A 21,312-nucleotide genomic window follows, 5' to 3' on the forward strand; every position below is an offset into this window, starting at 1 on the left:
CCCACCCCATAAGCCATGGCTTCTACAGGTCAGCAGGAGAGGAGCCCACACTATGCAGCCCTGTGGAATAACATGGGACTGCTACAGCTCAGGGTGACCCGGCCCATAAGCCATGGCTTCTACAGGTCAGCAGGAGAGACGCCCACACTATGCAGCCCTGCAGAATAACATGGGACTGCTACAGCTCAGGGTGACCCGGCCCATAAGCCATGGCTTCTACAGGTCAGCAGGAGAGACGCCCACACTATGCAGCCCTGCGGAATAACATGGGACTGCTACAGCTCAGGGTGACCCGGCCCATAAGCCATGGCTTCTACAGGTCAGCAGGAGAGGCGCCCACACTATGCAGCCCTGCGGAGTAACATGGGACTGCTACAGCTAAGGGTGACCCGGCCCATAAGCCATGTCTTCTACAGGTCAGCAGGAGAGGCGCCCACACTATGCAGCCCTGCGGAATAACATGGGACTGCTACAGCTCAGGGTGACCCGGCCCATAAGCCATGGCTTCTACAGGTCAGCAGGAGAGACGCCCACACTATGCAGCCCTGCGGAATAACATGGGACTGCTACAGCTCAGGGTGACCCGGTCCATAAGCCATGGCTTCTACAGGTCAGCAGGAGAGGCGCCCACACTATGCAGCCCTGCGGAATAACATGGGACTGCTACAGCTCAGGGTGACCCGGCCCATAAGCCATGGCTTCTACAGGTCAGCAGGAGAGGTGCCCACACTATGCAGCCCTGCGGAATAACATGGGACTGCTACAGCTCAGGGTGACCCGGCCCATAAGCCATGGCTTCTACAGGTCAGCAGGAGAGGCGCCCACACTATGCAGCCCTGCGGAATAACATGGGACAGCTACAACTGAGGGTGACCCGGCCCATAAGCCATGGCTTCTACAGGTCAGCAGCAGAGGTGCCCACACTATGCAGCCCTGCGGAATAACATGGGACTGCTACAGCTCAGGGTGACCCAGTCCAGTGAGGGAGGGAGGGCTGCATCCACTGGCACGGAGGGTCACTGCGGACATGCCTGCCAGGAAGATGGCGGCCGACCCCCAGCAGTGGCGACATGTCCTGCCCACACATTCAGCATGCGCCATACTCACCATTACAGACCAGTACTGCAGTCTGATGGGAGCCAGGTAAGCGGCTCAGCGCTGGGGCTTCTCACTGCTGGAAAAAGGCAGCAGGCAAATCCGGGACAGCTGTGCTGTCAGAGAGGGCCCTTCGCGGGCAGCAGACAGGCATCTTACTGGACACCTATAACAGGAAAGACCTCGTGGTGTGAGAGGAGGCAGCGGTTTCCGTGCCCTGATCAGACATGGATGACGAGGAGGAGACTTACCGGCTGTGGAAGATCCGGAAGACCATTATGCAGGTAGGAGATGACAGGATGACCCATGAGGGGCGTCAAGCAGAGTTCCCCCTTATAAAGACCAGTGTCTATCACTGGTGTGACATGGAGAAAGGATCCTAATCATTATACTTGTGCACCGTTTGACCCTGGCTGATAACAGGGAACAAGGGAGTGCTTCAGTTACAGGACGTTAACTGGATTATCAATGTCAGATTGGTGGGGGTCCGTCCCTGAGCGCCCCAGGTCTAGTGGTGGCCGGTCTGGGGTGCTGCAGCCTGACTACCGCCGAGCACCAGACAATCATTGGCTTTATCCACTATTGGCTTTTACATGCTGGGCCTATAAACGGTCCGGTGGCACGCCCCCCAGAGGGCGCAGGGCACGGTGACATTCCGGGTTTCTATTTAAATCTTCAGTTCTTGTTGTTTTTTTATGACACACAATGTAGAAGACATTGCTGTAGAGACCCCCATACACATTAGAATGAAGTCCTCCAAACCTGCTGACAGTGTAAGGCCCCCTTCACACGCCCTGATGTTACCGGTACGGGAAAAACAGTAACGTGATGTCTGTGTGCTGTGTGTACCGTATCAGTATGACACTTCCCGCGCCTGGGGAAAAGCCGTACAGTCAGCGCTGTTCCCCGGTGCTGAAGCCAGCTCTCATCATTGTCTCCTGCTTTCCCTGCCGTCAACGCGACCAGGCGACAATGATGGGAGTTGAAGTCAGCACCTGCAGTGTGTGAATATCGTGTGTTAAATAAATGTAAAAAGAACAGCGTGGGGTGCCCCTCCGTCTTCTTAACCAGCTGAGGGAAAGCTGACACCTGGGGACTAATGTTAATATTCTGGGAAAGGGGCCAATAGCCTTAAAGGTTCCCAGGCTATTAATAACAGCTCACAGCTGTGTACTTGGCCTTTTCTGGTTAGTAAAAGGGGTACTCCCAAAAAGAAAATTGACGTAGGGTCCCCCTAGTATTACTAACCAGCAAAGGCTAAACAGAGAGCTGCGGGCGGATATTAGTAGCCTGGGAAGGGGCCATGGATATTGGCCCCCTCCCAAACTAAGAACATCAATCCTCAGCCGCCCCAGAAATGGTGCATCCATAAGAGGCACCAAATCTGGTGCCTAGCCTCGTTCTTTCCACTTGCAATGATGTGGTTGCAAGTGGGGAAATATTTGTGGGGTTGATGTCAGCTGGCATCAAGCCCAGTTGTTAGTAATAGAGAGTCATCTAGCAGACGCCCCCATTACTAACCCCAAAAGTAAAGTCCTTTATATGAAATTAAAAGTCCCCGGCCCTGTTTTACCCATTTGGGGTTTTCCAAATAAAAATAAAAAAACAGACATCCTCACCTGTCTGCCGATAATCCATTTGTCCCACAAAGAACCCAACTCTGCTACATCTGGATGCATAGCTGAGCGGTGGCATGATGCGACCGTTCAGCCCTGCATCCAGGATACGCTGAGCGTGAGGGCGCAGCTTCAGTGACCAGCGGTGACGTCATTGAGGTTACCGCCGGTCACAGGCAGCCGCTTTCCCATGGTCTGCTCTGTGTGAGCCGGCTTATGCAGTGCGGTAACCTTACTGACGTCACCGCTTGCACCATGAGAAATTTTGGCACATGCTGCTGGTAAAAAAATGGACATATCAGTGTGTTTTGCTCACGGACACACGGTCGGTGGAAACACACCGTCATGTGCGCAGACCCATAGATTTGAATGGTTCTGCGTGTGTCAGTGTCTCCGGTATGTGTGGAAACTGTCACCACACGTACCGGACACACTGACGTGTGAAGGAGCCCTAATGGAGTGTTTCCCATACTCATGGCCCTCAACTCATCATGCTCTCAGGATTTCCTAAGTATTGCTCAAGTGATGAAAATTTTGTCAAGGCTTCAGGAATTCAATCACCTGTGTGACACTAAGGAAATCCTAAGAATGTGATCTGTTGGGGGACGTGAGGATGGGGTATGGGAATCACGGCCCTAGTGCATATGGGACCTTCCCACTCTCCTCCAGCAGATGTCAGAGGAGAGGAAGATCCGGCCTTTTAGGAAACAACACCTGTACATAGCCACAAAGGTGGGATCCTGACCTTGTCTCTTATTGAAGTGTCAGGTCCTGTACCTGTGTAAAGATCATTGTGAAGACAGGAGCAGGGTCAGCTGTGACATCGCCTATTGTGATTGGTGGATCCTGTGTTATCAGCCGTGTATATAGGGGTTACCTATCATTGTAATCCTGCCTCTGATGAAAACTCTTCCTGAAAGAACCGGAAGTATGGCCCCTACTCCCCAAATCTGGGGATTTCCTTGCCAGCCTTGATAAGGGGGCATATAGGAGTTAGATGTTCCTTATTCATTGTAGCTGAATGTCTCTTAATGAATCCTGAGCGTCCGGTGAGTGGCGTGTGCCTGGCCACAAGTTGTGCTCTCCTCTGTCTGGATTTAGATTTCTGGTGTAAGGAAGGTCCCAGCTTGTCATAATTAGATGAGCTATGGCATCCCGTCCATCCTGCCCCAACTCCACCCATGTTGGCACAACTTGGAGAAACCCGTGAAAATGCCAAAAGTCGTATCATTTTTTTACTCAACTTTTTAGAGTAATTTTGTACCAGAATGCTTTAAAATTGCTTTGATGAAGGGAAAAGTCATAAGGCTGTGTTACTTGGACGAGGATCGCACTGCGCTGTGAGGTTTCTCTGGTGTCTAGAGAGGAGGGGGTGACCACAAGTAAGCGATTTGCATACATGCGGTCACATGCCTACTAGAGTGTATTCGGGCTCGCGCAATGCAAGTGTATTCAGTGGGGCCGGAAACAGTCTAGTTGGGTTCTGGCCGGCAGTATACATATCGCTTACTAGTGGCCACCTGACCGCCGTTCCCAGCGTTGACGCCGGAGAATCGTCAGCGTGCATTATGGGAAGTTTCACAAGTCTGCAGCCACAAAAAGTGGGCGGACAGCCCCCATAACGCGTGGCTATTAGTGTTGAGCGAGTATGTTCTGTCTGAGTATGCTCTGGCCGAGCTCCGAGTAGTTACAGCTGCTCGGTGATGAGGTTAAATCACTCCCGTGTGCATGATTTCCAACTGTTTTATTACATGTGAGGAATGTGTAAGAAATAGACATTCCTCACATGTAATAAAGCTGTCAAACAGTTGCAAATCATGCACACGGGAGCGATTCAACCATATCACCGAGCAGCTGTAAATACTCGGAGCTCGGCCCGAGCATACTCGGAACAGAATATACTCGCTCAACACTAATAGCCATACATGAAATCATATAACACCGAAACTATGGGTTTGTACAGAGACCATAATCCCTCAAAGGAATGGGGAACTCCCAAATGAATGTATCATACAAATAATGGAGTAATGACACCAAAAAATGCACAACACTGAAATATCAGTCATTATAGAGTTTTAAAGATAAAAAATATCAATTTTATTACAAATCTTAGAAAGATAAAAGATGTGTATATACCAATGGACAGACAGTAACATACAATTGCACAATAAAAATAGTAGGGCAATGGTGAGACACAAACTAGGACATCAACAGTAATATGTACAATGGAAAGATATAGAGGTAGCTGAAAGCATATCCATATACACGGTCAGTAGAAAGAATATATATGAGACAAGTCCCAATTCACGAAAAGGTAAAGACAGGCAGTAATATAGTATGACCACAAGATGGCACCAGAGTAAAGCAACAGTGTTCACATAATATTATTTCCGGAGTTTAGACAGGATGTGCATAATTCACTTGAACTGATCATTATTATGGGAAATAATCATCTATGGTATAAGGCTTACCCATATGATCAATTGCCTCTAGGGGCTGCAGACATTACGTTTTTTCTGCTAAAATGTTGGTTTAGCCCCAAATTCGTAATTTTCACAATGGGATAATAGGAGAAAATGAACCCCAAAATTTGTTCCGCAATTTCTCCTGAATGCAATGATACCTCATATGGGGTCAAAAACTTCTGTTTGGGCACATGGCAGTGCTTGGAAAGGAAAGAGCGCCATTTGTCTGGAATAGATTGTGAATACCATGTCACATTTTGAGAGCCCCTGACGTGTGAAAACAGAAGAAACCCTCCACAAGTGACCCTATTTTGGAAACTAGACCCCTCAAGGAATTCATCTAGGGGTGTGGTGAGCATTTTGAACCTACAGGTGATTCACGAAACTTTATAACATTTAGATGTGAAAAGACTAAAATACTGTCTTGGCACCAAACTTATAATTTACACAAGGAATAATGGGAGAAAATAGACCCCATAATGTATTATGCTATTTCGCCCAGATGTGACAGTGCCCCATATGTGGCTGTACACTACTGTGTGAGCACATGGCAGGGATCGGATGGGAAGGAGCCCTACTTGGCTGTTTGAATTGATCTGTTTGGAGCACAAATTTTGGTAGAATAGTTTTCGGGTGACATTTGTGGAGCCCCAAAGGTGCCAGAACAGCAGAAAAACCCCAGAAGTGACCCCATTGTATAAATTCCACCTCTCAATGAATTAATGTACGGCTGCAGTGACTATTTTATAACATCCACGCCAGGCTTGTTTTCTGGAGAATTGCAAATATGCCAGTTTAGTGCCCATATTTTGTGCCGCCATACAGTGCAGCGCCCCCATACATTGTGCCCAGCTTATGCTTCTGGAGACACGCACCCTGTAAATTAAGTGCACTTCCCACTACAATAATGCCAAATATGTGGCCACTTATTGCAATTTAGGCACAGTGGCACTCAGAAGGAGGGGGCATTTGGATTTGGGAGCGCAGAATTCACTTAATTTAATTTGAAGGGGTGGGAGCCATGTTGCTTTTCCAGAGTCTTTGTTCTAGTAACGTGGGAACCCCTATAGTTCCAGTGACAGATGACGGACCTGAGTGGGGGCTGGTTTTGTGTTGGATAAGTTCAGGTTTTTATTGGTAACAATTTGGGGTACATGAGCACTGTGTCAGGGTTTCCGTGTAAATCCCACAAAAATGCGATTCAGATGAAAACCCTGACGAAACCACCCACCATAATAAAGCAGATGGAGACATTTTGGGCTCCTTTTCGTGTCTGCTCCGGTGGTATCCATCTTTTTAGGTGTGCACAGACACTTGTGCGCTAGCAAGATGCCTAAAATGATGGGACACCGCTGGAAGACACAGTCTAAAGTGACTTCATCTGCCTCATAAGTGAATGGTTCCGCCAGGGAGTTTTGTCTGAATCGCGGTTTTGGGGAATTTACATGGAAACCCTGGTGTAAGCACTCAGTGGAGAGCACAGGATAAATGTGAGCCGAGCCTTATTCTGATTTTTGGGAGGCAGAATGAACAAATAGACCGCAGTATAAGAATAGTCCTTATTTTTATTTTTGTGCGGTATAAGTGATGAGATGGATTTATTCTTCGGGTCGGTGCAATAAAAGCGATACCAGATTTATAAACAGAAAAAAACTGGAGTGGTGCTTTAATTTAGGTGTGGAATGATATGGTGTAGAAAAGCTGATGTATATACAAAGCCCTGGAGTTCAGCATATGAAACTTTTTTGACAAGGTTAAATTTGTACTGGGTATTAAGTTGCTAAGTAGTCCTTTATTAGAAATGGGGGATAATTGCACAGAAACCTATGTTACATTCAGCTTTTTCACGGTTTTTGCTCAGTTGTGCCATGACCGAGGTTACCTTGTGACACAAGATGAATTGGACCAGACATTAGATGAATTCAAGGCACAGTTTGGTGACAAGCCAAGTGAGGGTCGACCCCGGCGAACTGATCTTACTGTGTTGGTGGCTCACAATGATGATCCCACTGATCAGATGTTTGTATTTTTCCCTGGTAAGTGTAATGGAGGGTGTATGGTATAATGACAGGTATTGAGCAATACAAATAATCTCCATTTCTGGAACATTTCAGAGGAACCAAAAGTTGGAATAAAGACCATCAAAATGTACTGCCAGAGGATGCAGGAAGAGAACATCACCAGAGCCATCATTGTGGTGCAGCAAGGAATGACTCCGTCTGCTAAGCAGGTGCTTCTCAATGGTCTTTACTGCAAGTTATAGATGTAATGGTGATGTGAAATGCCTTTTTCATAAGGATATAGTTAAGGATTTATCACAAGTTCCAGGCCAAGTGCGTTGCCATCTGTGCATTTCATTAGATCTATGTTAATCTTTTCTGTATTTAGTCCCTAGTGGATATGGCTCCCAAATACATCCTTGAGCAGTTTCTGCAACAGGAGCTTCTGATAAACATCACCGAGCATGAGGTGAGTTCAGCACGCTGAAACCCGAAAGACACTGGTGATAATAAAGATGGAGGCCAGTTTTTATAGTGGGCTGTGCAACAAAAACCTGCTGAAGTGTTCTACAAATGGTAACCTATTCTACTTGTGCCCGGGCATGTAGTACTGCTGACCTATCCAGTGGATGGATGGGCGTCTGACACGGGCACCCCCACCAGTCAGCTGTCATTAGCTCCTGCAGTGGCCGCATATAAAAGTTGCACAGAGCTGTGCTGTTCAGCTCCATTAAATGTGTAGTAGCTACTGACACGAACTGCAGATCAGCTCCTCATCTAATTTGCTCACTAGTGTGATACTAGTTTGTGCTTTAAAAAAAAACAAACGTTTCTTTATTGGTAGCATTTTACTTATTTCAGCTGCACCATGTAACACAATGGCCTGATTGAATGATAGTAGGGCTAATCTATACTGGGATTTTTGCTGTAAATGTACAGTAGATATACGTGCCTATTCTGTTGTGGATCATGCAGCAATTACATTTTGGATTTTCAATACACAAATTCAAAACGTGTGAACATACTGGGCCTGCCTGATTTCTAAGAAAAGACAAAAACCCTGAAGGGGTTTACCCACAAAATGAAAATCTATAAAGTAATACCCGCTGTTATTGTGGCCATAATGATGCAGAAATAATGTAATTTTCAGCCTCTTTATTCAGTCCTCTGCTGTATTTGTCCTTTCATTTCCTTTGGGTGGGCAGCAGCTTGCCTTGTGACCAAGACGCAGTAGAATCTCCTAGGAGTGCTTTACAGTCACCTTCTGCTAACTCCCCATCTACTGCCTTCCCCCAGCTCCCCACCTTCTCTGCCTTCACCCCAACCTGCTGTGAAAATAGTCCCTCACACACAGCTCCAGCGATCCCACTAATAAATGGCAAATGTCATATCTGTCTGTGTCTCTCACCCCCCCTATCTTCTGAAAGGATGCACAAGTTCATGATATCCAATTTGTATGGCTAACCTTCTGGTTATACAGCCAGTAGTACATGGCTTGATGTCTGCCTGACTTGACATATCATCCTTTTATGAAAGCACCACAAAAAAGTCAGATCAACACGGACCCCTACAAATCACTAGGACGGGGGTACCAAGCCTTCATTACTCCTTAGTGAACTAATGAAGTGAAGAGGAGCTTGAATGGTGCCACAGTTGAGCATGCTTCCTTGCCACTCCGTTCAGTTTGTCTCGGGCAGACATGGCTGTGTGCTGTAGTCTGCTGTCTCCATCAAGCCTACAGATTTCAGAATGGAACGGTAGGGTGCATGCTCATGGGCCTCCTCATTCCTTTCCTCAATGGAAGCGACCTTTGTGGAAGAAATAAGACATTCGTCACCTATCCGATGTATCAATGACAGATGTCCACATTGGCCCCATTAACTGATAAGATTTATGTAGACAAGCAATTGCATCACATACTTCTATATTAACCTCTGCCTGCAGGGCCCTTGAGCACATTGTTGTATGGTATTGCCATGTACTAGCACTACTATAATTTATGCTGTCCTTTTAACCCTTTTCAGTTGGTTCCTGAACATGTGGTCATGACAAAGGATGAAGTCACAGAACTACTAGCAAGATAGTATCCTTTATTGATGGGACTGCATCCAAGTATATTTACTTCTAAAAACATCACAGAAAAAGAACCAGCCTTACCAACACCAGATTACCAATGCACCAGCAGATGAAGCAGACTCTGTGATAAAGGCGGGGGCAGCACAGGTGCAAAATACTGATGTGACAGACACTCACTAACCTACCAATTCATGGAGGGGGTGGCTGTGTAGTATTAAACATGCACACAGATGAGGCTTGCTTAGGACGCCAGTCACACAGATACGTGTGATGTACAGTGTCTGGCTTACAGCCTAGTGATTACACCCATATTATTAGATCAGGCTGGCTGCCCAGCATTATATTAGTGCGCCCCACAAGATAGATGCCTCAATTCTAATAGTATGGGTGTCATCAATAAGCTGTAAGCCAGACACTGTGCATCACACTTATCTGTGTGACTGACGTCCTATACAAGCCTCATCTGTGTGCATGTATAATACTACACAGCCACCCCCTCCATGAATTGGTAGGTTGTGAGTGGCTGTCGCATCAGTATTTTGCACCCGTGCTGCCCCTGCCTTTATCATGGGGTCTTCTGCATCCTGCTGGTGCATTTTTTTATCTGACCTGGTGTTGGTAAAGCTGCTTCTTTTTCTGTGATGTTTTTTGAATTTTTTTTTTGTCCTTTTTCTGTGAGTTGGTTATATTTACTTCTACCCACATTTTAGATGGTTTTACCAATATCGAGTTGTTAGTAATCAATGTCTGGTACAAAAGTACAGTGGTGATTTTTGTTTTTTAATTCTGAAAATTTCTTAACCATTTATTCAGTAAACTCAGAGAATCCCAGCTTCCTCGTATCCAGGCTGGTGATCCAGTTGCAAGATATTTTGGGTTAAAAAGAGGTCAGGTAAGAGATAAAACTGCTTTATCATATTGCCATAAAATGTACTGTTGGAAATTTCCTGTGGATTAGGCCATAAACTACTGTGTGATTTTTGGTGTAATCATTATTTTAGTATGATCCCATTAACTTTTAAAACTTTTTATATAATGTAACGTTCTTTAAAGGGAATCTGTCAGCAGCTCACCACATTAACTTGTTACTTCATGGCTTGAACTCAGCGGTGCTGTTCACCCGGAGACATCCTAGTCTGGGACGTAGGTAATAATGAAGCAAAAAGCAGGGAAAGCATTCTCCAGCGAAAAAATTCTTTAAAAATAGAAAATCTTTATTATTCCATCAGGAGACTACTAAAAACATGCTGACGCCACTAGAAACCCATGAAACACAGGTTTCTTTTTTACCCCATCTGAGAGCAGCCTGATGTAGGCAAAGAGACCCTGAATTCAATGGTGTATCACTTTGATTACTAGGTTCTGCCATTTTGACACAATCAGAGCTTTTAGATTTAGCAATCAGATCTGAGAAAGCTAACCTCACCCACACCAGGCTCTGTATATACAATGTCCATAGACAGTGAGCGGCTTATCACAGGATGGGTGGAGTCAGACTAGTGTAGCCCAGCAATGTTGATCACAAGTTATGAAACTTAAACTATAAGTAAACCCCACACGTGGTAATAAATGACACATCCCTGAATTCTGTGTTTCAGCCTCTATCTAAAATATTTATATATTGTGCCCATAAAATCGAATACTTTATTGAAATGTATAAAATTGTATAGGGTACAAAGTATAGCCGCAATGAGTTATAGCAATGTGATATAATAATGTAAAGAGGGCACCACCATATAGAAAGGGATCAGGCTTAAGCATACTAAAATAAGTATGTAAAAAAAAAAAAAAGCCGTATGCCAAACAATGGATCACCTATAAAATAACAATTTTATTAGTTATATTACAAGACAAAAGAAAAACCACGTAAAGTTAAGAACAATTAAAACAGCCAAAAGGCTACATGTGCAAATCACGACATACCCACAATAGGATTAAAGGGAACCTGTCAGGTCCCCCATGCCCTTCAACCCAGCAGCATTCACTTATTTATGAGCAGATTCCTTGTCTAACCAGCCCTGTATAATGTTCTTCTGTAAAAATGAGGTTTAAAAAAAAAAAGCATTTATATTGTCCCCGTTTCCTATGCTAATGAGGGATTTGACTAGTCGATGGGGCGCTAGTTGCCCAGACTAGTCAACCCTCTTTCCATGTTATCATGCCCTTTTGAGGCGCTCTGCGCATGACCGGAAGTTCAGAAGATGGCTTCCGGTCATGTGCAGTGCGCCTCTGAAGCCGGGAAGCGTACACTCGGCTGCAGAGACGAAGTGACGCTTCCGAAATGTGCAGCGTGCATTCGCGAGATTTGCTGGAGCTGCCGATGACTTGCTTTGCTTCTGCAAATCATGTTATCACACCCACAAGGGCGTGATAACATGGAAAGAGGGCTGACTAGTCTGGGGCAACTATCGCCTCATCGACTAGTGAAAACCCCACTAGCATAGGAAACGGGGACAATATAAATGCTTTTTTTAAACCTAATTTTTACAGAAGAATTATACAGGGCTGGTTAGACAAGGAATTTGCTCATAAATGAGTGAATGCTGCTGGGTTGGAGGGCATGGGGGACCTGACTGGATCCCTAACCTCCCATGCCTGTTAGAACAATGCACTGAACACCAAATGCTGAAGCACTAATTACCACGTCCTATAATGATGCTGGTTAGAAAATGCCGTAATGAGAAGCACTGAACAATAATATACATACATTATATGGATATATTAATTGAACATGGAAAGATTGCATATACTAAACTACTAGCACCAACAATGCAGTAATACAATAATGATGGAGATAAAAACGTTGGATATTAAGGAATCATGACAAACATGGGCCAAAAGATCATATCCAATAAGACTTTAGTGCAAGGTAAAATAAAACCGGTCCTGGTGTTAGTGGTGCTTCCTGCATGAAAATCATGCAATGAGTGCATCGGAGCAGTATACTATCGGCACAATGAGCAGAAATGATACCTCACCAAAGTTGACTGGTGAAACACAGGGTATAAAGTAAATAATGGAGTCCGCGTGTACAAGCAACAATGTGGAGGAAAAAGAAACCCTATGCGTGTCACCACTGGCTTGATGGCTTTCTCAGGGGGGTAGTGACACTTTGACTAATTGTTCTTAACTTTATGTGGTTTGTTTTTGTCTTGTGATATAACTAATAAAATAGTGATTTTTATAGGTGATCCCTTGTTTTGCATGCTTTCTTTTTCCCTTTACGTTGTTATAGCAATGTGCCACAAAAATGGCATGGGCACACACAGAAATCAGTCTTGCACGGACCTTGGCAAAGTGCGGCCCGCGGGCAACCTCTGCCCCCGCAATGTTTTTTTTGGGGGGGCTTTTGGTGTATTTAGGGGAAGCGCTGTGTGGGGACTCATACTATATATAGGGAACTTTGTAGGGGCTCACCCATCTATAGGGGTGCTGTGTGGGGGCTCACACTGTATATAGGTGAGCTATATTGGGGCTCATACGGTATAATGGAGGGGTGTTATCATACTTAATTCTACTCAATATTAAGTGATACAATTACTTGTAATATAAAATTTGAGTAGAATTAATTTCAGCCTATTGGTTTGGCCCTCCACAACAGTTATGGTCTCTCATGTGGCCCCTTGCAAAAAATTAATATGCCTGGTCTAGCATATTTCAGGGTAATGCAGTATAGTTAAAGGGGATATCCTTTTTTTTTTTTTTTTTTTTTTTTTTTTTTAAAAAGGCATGTAGTTGCTAACAGAGGCAACTACCTGTCATGTACTCAGCACTGGTCACTGACTGCTCCTGCAAGAGATTCAGCTGGTCCTTGTCAACAGAGTGGCAGTGTCTCTTCCTGTTGACAGGGCGTGTCTACTACTGGCATCATGCTGATTGACAGCCAGCTTCCCCTAATTGGGCAGGGAAGAGCCAGCTGTCTATCAACATGACACCAGTAGTCCCACCCTGTCAACACGAAGAGATACTGCCGCTCTGTTAAAGTCAGCAGAAGTCTGTAACTTCTATGTGCTGGCAGAGAACGGCCCCAGGTACAGCAGGCAGGTAGATAGCAACTACCTGCTTGTTAGTGCTTAGGCACATTTTTTTTTTTAACCCCTTTACGCCCCAGGCCATCGCTCGCACTGAAAGGTGGCTACTTTGAAGAACCTAGAATATAAGACATATTTTCAGTTGTTTCACACTTTTTTGTTAAGTATATAATTCCACATGTGTTAATTCATAGTTTTGATGCCTTCAGTGTGAATGTACAATTTTCATAGTCATGAAAATACAGAAAAATCTTTAAATGAGAAGGTGTGTCCAAACTTTTGGTCTGTACTGTATGAATAAATACCTGTGTGGTGTGGTTGCAACACATGGTCATTATGACACATTGGTAAATGGATAAAAATAGATAAGTTATAAATACAATACATATAATATATGATGAAAAATATAAATAATGATTATAAAATCAATGAATAATAACTGTTTAAAACCTGATTAGAATAATTCTTTCATGGCTAGACTGAGTTCCTGTATCAGTGGATTCTCTTGTTACATATTAGCTTTATTGTCCATAGAACAAATCTTGTATCTGCTACTTGTAGAGACAGATTTTGGCCAGTAAAGGTCACAGTACGTTACTGCTATATTTTGTTCACAAAATAGCTTATTTCATTCAGACCACAGGGGCCGAGTGTTCCTAATGTATGCATCCAGTAGATATCTCTTTTCTTCAGTTTATTAACTCTGTTATATGTGTAATCTGGTATTCAATCAATTGGAATCAGTGAGATGTGATTCGGATTATTGGGGTGAAATACAGTGCAGTGTCTGGATAGACCACATACTAATTTGCTGTTATGGCCGCACCATACTTATCCTAGTATAAGGATGTATATGAAATGAGAGCTTGAATAGATCCAAATGGTTATACTGTCTCCTGCGAATCGTAAAGTTATATTCCTTTTTCTGAATTTAAAATGTCATATTTTCTGGTGCTCCGTTTGGGGATTTGTTGCCTATGGCAAATTATATTTATAGTTTGAATAGACCACGCTTCATAAATGTATTATTTGTTTAGTCTCCGATGGAGCGCCTATATGGTTCATGTGTAGACCACAAATCTGGACTGACATGTTAATTTTGTTTTAGTTTAAGCATGTCTCCTGTATGGGGTGATGGAAAAGGTGAGGTGTCTCAGATGTGCCACATAAGCACCGTGCAGTTCCACATTGACCGTTCCTTTTAAACTGACTGAATGTTTTCTAAGCATTTTTTGTGGGGACAGCTGGTGAAGTGTACCTTGTTGTTTGTCTGTGGTTTTAAAGGTTTCTGTAATAATGGCATTTTCTTTATGGTTGATAAATTCTTTGGTTTATATTGAATAAATATAATGTATCTTTGCTTGAAAATGCTCATAAATGAATTTAGCAAAAGCTGGTGTAACCTTTGTACCCATAGCATTACCAAGCCCTTGGTGGTAAATGAAATTGCTGTAGGAGAATAGGTTATTTTCTAAAATCCATGTGACTGTTGGGAAGGATTTCTGCGGAGGAGGGATAGCGGGATCATCTTGATGGAATTGTAAACTATTCAAATATGGTGCTGAATCTTGGTGTATAAAGCAGCGACATCCATTGTGAGCAAGATGTATTGTTTTCTCATCTGATATTTCCAAGTTCTTTTACGATTCATTTTGAGTCCTTTAAATATGATGGAGGAGTATTCTTAAGGGTGGAGAGCAGGTAAATGAGCAAGAGTGCTCAAGGCTCAATGTATATTTCATACAATTGGTCTTCCTTGTGGGTTAAAGGGGGTTTTATAAGTTTTGAGTAAATTGATGGTGATCCATATAAAGAAAAAGCAACTGTTTTGAAATAATGATTTAATGAGAGAAAATGTCCAAAACACCTAGTAACATCTAGGCATACAAAAAAAAGCTGAAAAACAGATGAAATAGATTTGTTTTTTTTAAGCAAAGGGAAAAAAAATTGTATAATTCCTTAGTGACCGGGCTAATTTTGACCTTAATGATCAGGCCAAATTTTTTAAATCTGCTCAGTGTCACTTTATGAAGTAATAACTCTGCAATGCTTCAGTGGATCCCCCCCTGATTCTGAGACTGTTTTTTTTTTGGGGGGGGGGGGTTTGTGACATATTGTACTTCATGACAGTGGTAAAATTTGTTTGATATGACCTGCGTTTATTTGTGAAAAAAAATTGCAATTTTGGCAGAAATTTTGAAAAATATCGCAATTTTCAAACTCAATCTTTATATCCTGTTAGTCATGTTGTACAAAATAATTAATAAAGAACATTTCCCATATGACTACTTTACAGCTGCTTCGTTTTTCAAACGTCATTTTATTTTGTTTGGATGTTAGAGGGGTTAAAAGTTTTTAGTTGCAATTTCTTTTTTTTTTTTTTTTTTCTTTTTTTTTTAAAACAAATTTACTAAATGTGTTTCTTTAGGGATCTATTCAGATTTAAATGGACCTTGAGGGGCCTATATATTGGAAACTCTCCAAAAGTGATACCAGTTTAAAAACTGCACTCCTCAAATACTTTAAAATTGTTGTCAGGAAATTTTTTAACATTTCACGTGCTACACCGAAATTGATGCAAAGTGGAATAAAATAAAATTTTACCTTTAAAATGTTTCTTTAGCCCCAATTTTTTCACTTTTGCAAGAGGCAACCTCAAAAAGTGGACCCCACGGTTTGTTACCCACTTTCTTTCGAGTGCAGCAATACCCCACATGTAGTCAAAAAGTTCTGTTTTAGACAAATGGCAGGGCTCAGAGCAGAAGGAGCAGAATTTGAATTTTGGAACACAAATTGTCTGAAATAGATTGCGGGCGACATGTCACATTTGCACAGCCCCTAAGGTTCCTTAACAGCAGAAACCCTCAACAAATTACTATTTATTTATTATAGCACCATTTATTCCATGGCGCTTTACATGTGAAAAAGTGGTATACATAGCAAAAACACTTACAATAATCTTGAACAAAAACGAGTCACCGACTGGTACAGGAGAGAGGACCCTGCCCGTGAGGGATTACAACCTACAAGGGATGGGTGAGGATACAGTAGATGAGGGTAGAGCTGGTCATGCAGTGGTATGGTGGAGCGAGGGTTACTGCAGGTTGTACACTTGTCAGAAGAGGTGGGTTTTCAAGTTCCTTTTGAAAATTTCCACGGTAGGTGAGAGCCTGGTATGTTGGTGGTTGAGAGCTCCAGAGTAGGGGAGATGCACGGGAGAAATCTTACATGCGATTGTGGGAAGAGGAGATAAGAGGAGAGCAGAGAAGGAGATCTTGTGAGGATCGGAGGTTGTGTGCTGGTAAGTACCGGGAGATAGGTTGTGGATGGCTTTGTATGCCAAGGTTAGGGTCTTGAACTGGAGTCTCTGGGCAATGGGGAGCAAGTGCAGGGATTGACAGGGGGGACAGGTGGATTAGTCGAGCAGCAGAGTTTAGGATAGATTGGAGGGGTGCGAGAGTGTTGGAAGGGAGGCCATAGAGCTGGAGGTTGTGGGAGATGATGAGGGCGTGCACTAGTGTGTTTTTGAAGATTCTTGTTGCGGACTGTGTGGATCCGGGGTATATTTTTGAGCTGCAGTCGGCAGAAAGTGGAAAGGGCTTGGATATGAGGTTTGAAGGAGAGCTCAGAGTCCAGGGTTATCCCGAAGCAGCGAGCTTGTGGGACTTAGCTTGTCAGACTTCTTGTCAGGTATGACATAGCTTCTGAGCAAGATAGCATAAGGCTATCTCCCCTGAAGAGTAAGGACACTCGTCGGGAGCCCAAGCATGGTGGAACCGGCACTGACACCAATGAAGGAGACTTCTTGTCAGATAAGTCTACCCTCTAGTATATAAAATTGGCGGTAATGGTCCAATAATTATGCGGAAACCTGTGGGCTGCTAATAAGGATTGATAAGCAGCATGATTTCCAAATTTGTTTATATACATGAATGTTATGACATTTTATTGATAATGTATGAGACTTGAAGTTGTGGTATACTTATGCTTCAGAGAACTCATCTGGTCCATTCGGATACATCTGACTTAAGATGACATTTATTCCCATGATTATGCTCCGGGCCCATGTATGAATTGGGCAAAAGAAGTACCTCCCTAATAAAAGTGCTTGGGTTGTGGCAAAATAACTGAGCAATTAATAGTAAGCCCTCTGAGCCCGCTGTGTGACGTTAAAACAGGGCATGCTAATAGGATAAATTTGTAGTCAGTTTAAATACACTGCTCAAAAAAATAAAGGGAACACTCAAATAACACATCCTAGATCTGAATGAATGAAATATTCTCATTGAATACTTTGTTCTGTACAAAGTTGAATGTGCTGACAACAAAATCACACAAAAATCATCAATGGAAATCAAATTTATTAACCAATGGAGGCCTGGATTTGGAGTCACCCCCAAAATTAAAGTGGAAAAACACACTACAGGCTGATCCAACTTTGATGTAATGTCCTTTAAAACAAGTCAAAATGAGGCTCAGTATTGTGTGTGGCCTCCACGTGCCTGTATGACCTCCCTACAACGCCTGGGCATGTTCCTGATGAGGTTGCTGATGGTCTCCTGTGGGATCTCCTCCCAGACCTGGACTAAAGCATCCGCCAACTCCTGGACAGTCTGTGGTGCAACGTGACGTTGGTGGATGGAGCGAGACATGATGTCCCAGATGTGCTCAATCGGATTCAGGTCTGGGGAACGGGCAAGCCAGTCCATAGCTTCAATGCCTTCATCTTGCAGGAACTGCTGACACACTCCAGCCGCATGAGGTCTGGCATTGTCCTGCATTAGGAGGAACCCAGGGCCAACCGCACCAGCATATGGTCTCACAAGGGGTCTGAGGATCTTATCTCGTTACCTAATGGCAGTCAGGCTACCTCTGGCGAGCACATGGAGGGCTGTGCGGCCCTCCGAAGAAATGCCACCCCACACCATTACTGACCCACTGCCAAACCGGTCATGCTGAAGGATGTTGCAGGCAGCAGATCGCTCTCCACGGCGTCTCCAGACTCTGTCACGTCTGTCACATGTGCTCATTGTGAACCTGCTTTCATCTGTGAAGAGCACAGGGCGTCAGTGGCGACTTTGCCAATCCTAGTGTTCTGTGGCAAATGCCAAGTGTCCTGCATGGTGTTGGGCTGTGAGCACAACCCCCATCTGTGGACGTCGGGCCCTCATACCACCCTCATGGAGTCGGTTTCTAACCGTTTTTGCAGACACATGCACATTTGTGGCCTGCTGGAGGTCATTTTGCAGGGCTCTGGCAGTGCTCCTCCTGTTCCTCCTTGCACAAAGTCGGACGTAGCGGTCCTGCTGGAGGGTTGTTGCCCTCCTACGGCCCCCTCCATGTCTCCTGGTGTACTGGCCTGTCTCCTGGTAGCGCCTCCAGCTTCTGGACACTACGCTGACAGACACAGCAAACCTTCTTGCCACAGCTCGCATTGATGTGCCATCCTGGATGAGCTGCACTACCTGAGCAACTTTTGTGGGTTGTAGAGTCTGTCTCATGCTACCACGAGTGTGAAAGCACAACCAACATTCAAAAGTGACCAAAACATCAGCCAGAAAGCATTGGTACTGAGATGTGGTCTGTGGTTCCCACCTGCAGAACCACTCCTTTATTGAGGGTGTCTTGATAATTGCCAATAATTTCCATCTATTGTCTATTCCATTTGCACATCATGTGAAATTGATTGTCAATCAGTGTTGCTTCCTAAGTGGACAGTTTGATTTCACAGAAGTTTGATTTACTTGGAGTTATATTCTGTTGTTTAAGTGTTCCCTTTATTTTTTTGAGCAGTGTACTTTGGATTTGAAAAGAATAATTCCAGGAGAATTTTTTTTTTTTGTCTGCTAAATCAGTTTGCATTGATATGTGTATATCCGTGTTTTTATATGCACACCTCACTTTGGGTGTTAATTCTATATGTTTTTACTATAAACAAAACATTGATATTTTAACCTCTTGCTACTACCTTCCTTATTCCCGATCACCGTTTTAAAAGGCGATGAGTGAATAAGAACCCCCAGAGGGGCCGCCGTTTTAATGCATATCGGCGGTCATTAAGGGGTTTAACTAAAGCCTCATTACTACCTTTAATAGATTACATCTCCAAATCTGTAAAATATTAGTGAGAAATTGGAAGATTTGTGCTCAAAGATCCTTTCCTAAAAGATATAATTCCCATGAAGCTATCCATCAGCTTTCGTCAGGCCCCAACTATCACAAACATGCTAGCGCCCAGAAAACTGAAATAACACTCCAGTAAATGCAATTAACAAGCTGTACCTGGCAGCTGTCAATGTGGAACTGCACAATGCTTATCCGAGACAACGCCCCACCTTTTCCATCACCCCATACAGGAGACATGCTTAACTTAAAACAAAATGAACATGTCAGGCCCGATTCATGGTCTACCTGGGTTGAGGCGGCACACAATACACAAGAACCATACAGGCGCTCCATCTGGAGACCAAGCCGATCCAATATAAAAATACATTTATGAAGCGTGGTCTATCTAGATACTGCACCATATTTCTCCTCAATAATCCAAATCACATCTCAATGATTCCAATTGATCAAATATCGGATCACACGTATAAATACTAAAGAAAAGAGAAATTTACTGAATGTATAAATTGGGAACAATCTGCTCTTATGGTCTCAATGAAAAAACCATAAGCTATTTTGTGAGCCTATGGACCTATGTCTACTGGCCAAAATATGTCCTTACAAGTGGTAACACAAGAATCCACTGACACACAAACTCAGTCTAGTTGTGTATAGTGATGAGAATTCATTGATTTTAACATTATTTAGATCTATCATATATTGTTATGTGTATTGTATTTATAGTTAGTCATTTATTTATACAGGTTTTATGCACAGTTATCCATTTAATTGTTCATATGTCAGAATGACTACGCATTGTAACCAAACCACGCTACCATGTGGGAATTAAACTCCACGTTTGTGAACTTTTATACTGCCAAATTATGGTTTTAAACCACTTACAGCGTGAAATCCTTCATACTCCCCTTATGAATGCTCTGGTCTGGAGCCGAAAACTGGTTTGTGTAACTATTACCATTCACTTTGACGAAGAGCTACACCTGTATTTACCACCCTCTCGGAATTCATCCTTCCTCCAACGTTATTATCTGCAGTCTGGTTACTCAGGCATAGTCACAGCAGCTATCTATTGAATTGTTTCAGAGGTGAGGGTCTACACGTACGCCACCTACCTTTCTGTAACATGGATGTAATCCCTCTCAAAAATGTGCCACTCCCCACCCCACTTCTCTCACTATGTTCACATTAGTGACCAGTCTACTGCCAGACCTCTCTAGAGACCCTCACAGAAAGAATCAGCTGTGATCCCCTGCTGTCCTGCCTGTATACTCTCTTTTGCTTCCTCCCCTGCCCAGGAGATGTGGTATGATCAGACCATGTTCCTGCACGGTCAGACACAACCATTACACAGTACACAGCAGGGGCACATTTATAAGATTATCTCAGCACAGGAACATTTTATTAAACACATCCAATTGTGGAACTCATTATTATTCCAAGATCTATTAATTGAAGTGTACTTTGTTAATGGGAAGACCTCTGTAACCTTCTTTCTGTCTTGCAGGTGGTAAAGATCATACGTCCTAGTGAGACTGCTGGCCGCTACATCACCTATCGTTTGGTACAATGAGGTTTGCAGCGACAACCTGAGCACCTATTAGAGTCAACTTCAAGAGGAAGTGATACAATGCAGAGCATCCTTGGAAGATTTTCTAAAGTACTTTAGTCTGCATTTCTTAATTACTATAAACGAGTGTATTATGTTATCTGCATTTCTGTAAGTGGCACAGGTGCAGTTATATTTAGCTTTTATAAAGTGATTTATTTTTTTGCCTTGTACCTCAAGTAAATAAATGCATTTTGATAAAATATATATTTTTCTGTCTTTAAGGGAAAAAAAAGTTTTTTTTTTATTTTAAGCAATTACACATTACAAGATTTATAATTTCCACACACAAATGCA

General features: G+C 43.3%; 2 protein-coding genes across 3 annotated transcripts in view; one reads left to right on the plus strand and one right to left on the minus strand.

Moving 5' to 3' along the window:
• Positions 1 to 1,286, minus strand: part of LOC141273492 (uncharacterized) — a 123,270-nt gene extending 121,984 nt beyond the window's left edge. Inside the window, exon 1 of the mRNA XM_073685394.1 lies at positions 1,108 to 1,286. The gene's annotated coding sequence lies outside the window, so the exon portion shown is untranslated. The remainder of the gene's footprint in view (positions 1 to 1,107) is intronic.
• POLR2E (RNA polymerase II, I and III subunit E) lies at positions 1,119 to 21,222 on the plus strand. 2 transcript variants are annotated; one of them, XM_073685407.1, is made up of 7 exons: positions 1,133 to 1,379; positions 7,038 to 7,212; positions 7,291 to 7,406; positions 7,565 to 7,645; positions 9,201 to 9,259; positions 10,066 to 10,144; positions 20,914 to 21,222. In XM_073685407.1, exons 1-7 carry the CDS (start codon positions 1,323 to 1,325, stop codon positions 20,977 to 20,979), a joined length of 633 nt encoding a protein of 210 aa, XP_073541508.1. In that variant the 5' UTR covers positions 1,133 to 1,322; the 3' UTR covers positions 20,980 to 21,222. The 2 variants fall into 2 exon arrangements, with proteins under 2 accessions (XP_073541516.1, XP_073541508.1); XM_073685415.1 differs by lacking the exon at positions 7,038 to 7,212 and having other exon boundaries at positions 1,119 to 1,379.
• Positions 21,223 to 21,312: the final 90 nt, after the last annotated feature.

This window comes from Phyllobates terribilis, unplaced genomic scaffold (assembly GCF_046119375.1).
Source record: "Phyllobates terribilis strain yellow unplaced genomic scaffold, ASM4611937v1 Scaffold_1__5_contigs__length_1240528914, whole genome shotgun sequence".
Taxonomy (NCBI): Eukaryota; Metazoa; Chordata; class Amphibia; order Anura; family Dendrobatidae; genus Phyllobates; species Phyllobates terribilis.